This window comes from Bos javanicus, chromosome 29, assembly GCF_032452875.1.
Source record: "Bos javanicus breed banteng chromosome 29, ARS-OSU_banteng_1.0, whole genome shotgun sequence".
NCBI classification, from domain to species: Eukaryota; Metazoa; Chordata; class Mammalia; order Artiodactyla; family Bovidae; genus Bos; species Bos javanicus.
In genome coordinates, this window is record NC_083896.1 from 17,788,728 (window position 1) to 17,792,836 (window position 4,109).

General features: G+C 35.5%; 1 protein-coding gene across 4 annotated transcripts in view; it reads left to right on the forward strand.

Moving 5' to 3' along the window:
* NARS2 (asparaginyl-tRNA synthetase 2, mitochondrial) overlaps positions 1 to 4,109 on the forward strand; it is a 135,086-nt gene that overhangs the window by 126,402 nt on the left and 4,575 nt on the right. For all 4 annotated transcript variants that reach the window (XM_061407681.1, XM_061407679.1, XM_061407678.1 and 1 more), the window contains one exon: positions 2,908 to 3,005. In XM_061407681.1, the coding sequence (XP_061263665.1) occupies positions 2,908 to 3,005 (98 nt within the window). The remainder of the gene's footprint in view (positions 1 to 2,907; positions 3,006 to 4,109) is intronic.

A 4,109-nucleotide genomic window follows, 5' to 3' on the forward strand; every position in this document is an offset into this window, starting at 1 on the left:
CTCAATTTGAAACCAGTCCGTTGTTCTGTGTCTGGTTCTAACTGCTGCTTCTTGGCCTGCATATAGGTTTCTCAGGAGGCAGGTAAGGTGGTCTGGTGTTCCTATCTCTTTAAGAATTTTCCACAGTTTTTTGTGATCCACACAGTCAAAGGCTTTAGCATAGTCAATGAAACAGAAGTAGATATTTTTCTGAAATTCTCTTGCTTTTTCTAAATCTAGCTTGTACATCTGGAAGTTATCAGTTCGTGTCCGATTGAAGCCTGCTGCTGCTAAGTCGCTTCAGTCGTGTCCGACTCTGTGCGACCCCATAGATGGCAGCCCATCAGGCTCCCCCGTCCCTGGGATTCTCCAGGCAAGAACTCTGGAGTGGGTTGCCATTTCCTTCTCCAGTGCACGAAAGTGAAAAATGAAAGTGAAGTTGCTCAGTTGTGTCCGACTCCTAGCGACCCCATGGACTACACCCTACCAGGCTCCTCCGTCCATGGGATTTTCCAGGCAAGAGTACTGGAGTGGGGTGCCATTGCCTTCTCCAGATTGAAGCCTAGCTTGAAGGATTTTGAGCATGTGAATGAGCTCAATTGTATGCAATTGTTTGAAAATTCTTTGGGATTGGAATGAAAACTGACCTTTTCCAGTCCAGTGGCCATTGATAAATTTTCCAAATTTTCTGGCATATTGAGTGTAGCACTTTAAGAACATTATCTTTTAGGACTTAAATACCAAGGATATCTAATGAATTTCCCTTGCTGGGGCTTATGAATCGAACTGCATCAAAATAACTTGAGCCTCAAATCCAGCAGTAGTGATGAAGGGAATTTCCAGTTTTGCCCATACCTGGGGAATTTATGTCAAAGTAAAAAGTGCATTTCAGCACATCTAAAATTCTCCCAGACTAGCCGTTTTACTATCCAAAGGGGATTTTCATTCCTTGTTACCTGCAGCCCATCTGCACCTTCACACTGTCATTTCTGGAAGGCTTTCTTTTCCAACTGCACCTCAGTGTTTTTAGGGGCCAGATACTGTCAGAGTCAGCAGTTAGAGCCAAGCTCATAGAGGCTTAAACCACAAATACATTTCCTATGGTTTGTAGAACAGTCTTCTTCCTTTATACTAGTACATGATAATGTAAAATGTAGTCAACCAACAGTTGTAGTGTGAAAAAGACCTGTTTGTACACTTACTTCTCACCAGCTTATTGAGTAGCAGGAGACTCTGTAAAATTAGAAACCATTAGTATATTTCTGTCCCGTCTCAATTTAATTTGGCTGAGGGATGAAAATCACATCTCATATTTTCTCTTTAATGATATTAATGAGGATTATATAGCATTTGGCACACATTCTTAAATTATTACAGTTTTTATTAAACTAGTTATTTATAAAGTATACCTCAGTCAAAAATTCTGAAATCAAAACAGGGGAATGGCTTAATATTAAAGTAAGGCAAATTTAAGAAAAGAGTTTATAATATAATGTACATTTAAAGATTAGATTTTTATGTATTATTAAATGTGTTCTATGGATTCCTTATTTTTATTTGTAAATTAAATCTTTCTGAGTTTTGTGCCTTCTTATTACTGGCCTTATAAATGTCTACCTGGCACCTCTTTGTCCTCCCCGCCCCAACTTGCAAAAAAGAATTGCCAAGTCACAAAATAATATAGATAGCAAATAAACGTTCTCAAAAATGTAAATATTACTAGTAAGTGAAGAAATACAAGTTAAAACATCAAGCCACCATTTTACCCTATTACAATTTTTTTGTTGTTCTATTACAACAGTATAACACCTTTCTTGTAGAAAATAAGAAAATAGGAATAAAAGAAAAGAAATCATAGCAACACAGTTTACACCTCATTATGTATTATAGATGTCAGTCTATTTTCTTCCATGTCTAAAATTTATCTGATGGTCTCCTCTTGATGTACACTTGAATTTTTTGTTATTATAAGCAATACTGTAGTAAATATTCTGTGTGTTGAATTTTTTTTCTTTTTTTGCATCTCTGATTATTTTGTTAGAACTAGTTCCTAGAACTCCTATTGCTGAGTCAAAGCAAATTGCACTTTTAAAGCTTTTGATTATCTTTTGCCCAATTGCTGACCAGAAAGGTTGTATCAGAGGTATGAGAGTATTAGTTTATGCATTCTCTAATCCATATTTGTTTATATTGTTTATCTGCACCATTTTGATAACACCAAAGTGGTATCTCTCTGTTTTAATTTGATTAACAATCAGAGCATATTTTACATGTACTAACATACTTCAAATTAAAGAAAAACATCATTGCCACATTGTTTATGAAAGACACACACACACTCTGAATATTCAACAGAAAGCTGTTAAATAAACTATGATACTTCTAAACAGTAAACTGTGCAGCTATTAAAACATTAAGTATGTGAAGTATTTTTACTAACATAGGAAAAATATTTATTGTATTTTGTTGGCTAAGATAATGAGAATGGTAAATTTTATATGTAATTTGATCTCTGTTATACTCTTTAAGCATACAAGGAAAAAACCTGAAAGAAAATATGCTAACGTATAATTGCCTTTGCATGATGATAGGTGTTTTAAAATATTTTTATAATTATTAATACTTTCCACATTTTTTATGACTAACATTTGTACCACATTTGTGCAGAAAACATATTTTTTTAAGTATACCACATAAATGGTGCCAGAGGGGCAACTGTCCACCTGCATTTTATATTCTAAACATAATAGTTAAACATTTAGTATTAAAACAAGGGACACGAACAGCTAACATAAATAAGATTCTGTTTAACTGTAAGCAGTTAAACAGCCAGTCATCAAAATGTTGTAAGTTCCACTTGCTTCAGAAGCTGACATTGTTGGGATGGTATGAAAACAGAATGGTGTTTGTGAGTTTTTTCCTTTTCAGGTTGCTGCTGTTGATCTTCTGGTTCCTGGAGTTGGAGAACTCTTTGGAGGAAGCCTCAGAGAGGAACGGTACCATTTATTAGAACAGCGATTGGCCAGGTACTGATCAGAACTAGAAAAAATGAAACTTAAAAAATGGGAATGGGGCACTCAGAGGCAGTAATGGCAGACTAACAGAGTAGTACGTAGGTCTTAGTACCTGACAGACCTGAATCTCAGATTCTGTGTGAACTGAAGCAGGTTGTTACTTAACCTCTCTGAGCTTCTTTTTCTGAAAGCCTAGAGCTGTTATATGACACAATGATTTTTTTTTTCTTTTGTCCACTATTTGTATATCTCTCTCCCTATAGAAATAGCTTTTTTAAAAGTTAGTGATAGAGAAAGGAAAGACAACTAAAGCCCCTTAAAGTTTGTTCTTCCCTTTTCTCTGTGTTTTGGGAGAAAAGGAATTGTTGGGTTTTTGTGTGTGTGTGATTTTAAACTAAATCGTGAAGACAGGCTCTGAACCAGGGAAAGGATTAAGATGGAGGAAGAAAGAAACTAAAATTTATCTGCTAAGGTAGCATTTAGAATAAGCAGTTTTCCCTTCCTCGGGTTTTCTACTATGTAAGTATCTTGATTTAAGTATTTGAATAACTTTTACTTACTGTTTGAGACCTGGGAAATGTATCCATAAACACACAGAAAATGTTTTGGAGATGAGAAGTAGGGGAATCATGTTTCTAATTGAACTACCACTCCTGTATATGCATGGTCTGCCAAAAAACCACAATGACTTCCTAAACTAACCAAGGTTATAAACCTCTGTTTTCCATGGTTTCCACTTTTACTGTGCCAGACTTTTGAAAAAAAAAAAAAAGACTTTCCCATGTTGAAGGCATAATCTTTCTCTCCAGATAATACTAGGTTTCATAGTAATCTGGAAAAGTCTTGATTGTTTGACGTGTTTGTTAAATTAGCCATTTGTAAGGCCTTCTCTTCCTAATGGAGAAGTGCTTAAAAAGTTGTTGCTTTTCCAAGATCCCAACTTATAAATCTGTGGAGTAATTTGGTTTTGTAATCCCAGTCATCCGAACTGCTCTGTTTGGGTTAGCATCCAGAAGAAAGGGGATAAATATGTTCTGGGAGGACTCTTTTTATCAGCTAGACTACTAACTCCTTAGTATTTTTTATAGTGTTAGGAAGTTCTGGGAAAATTGTGGA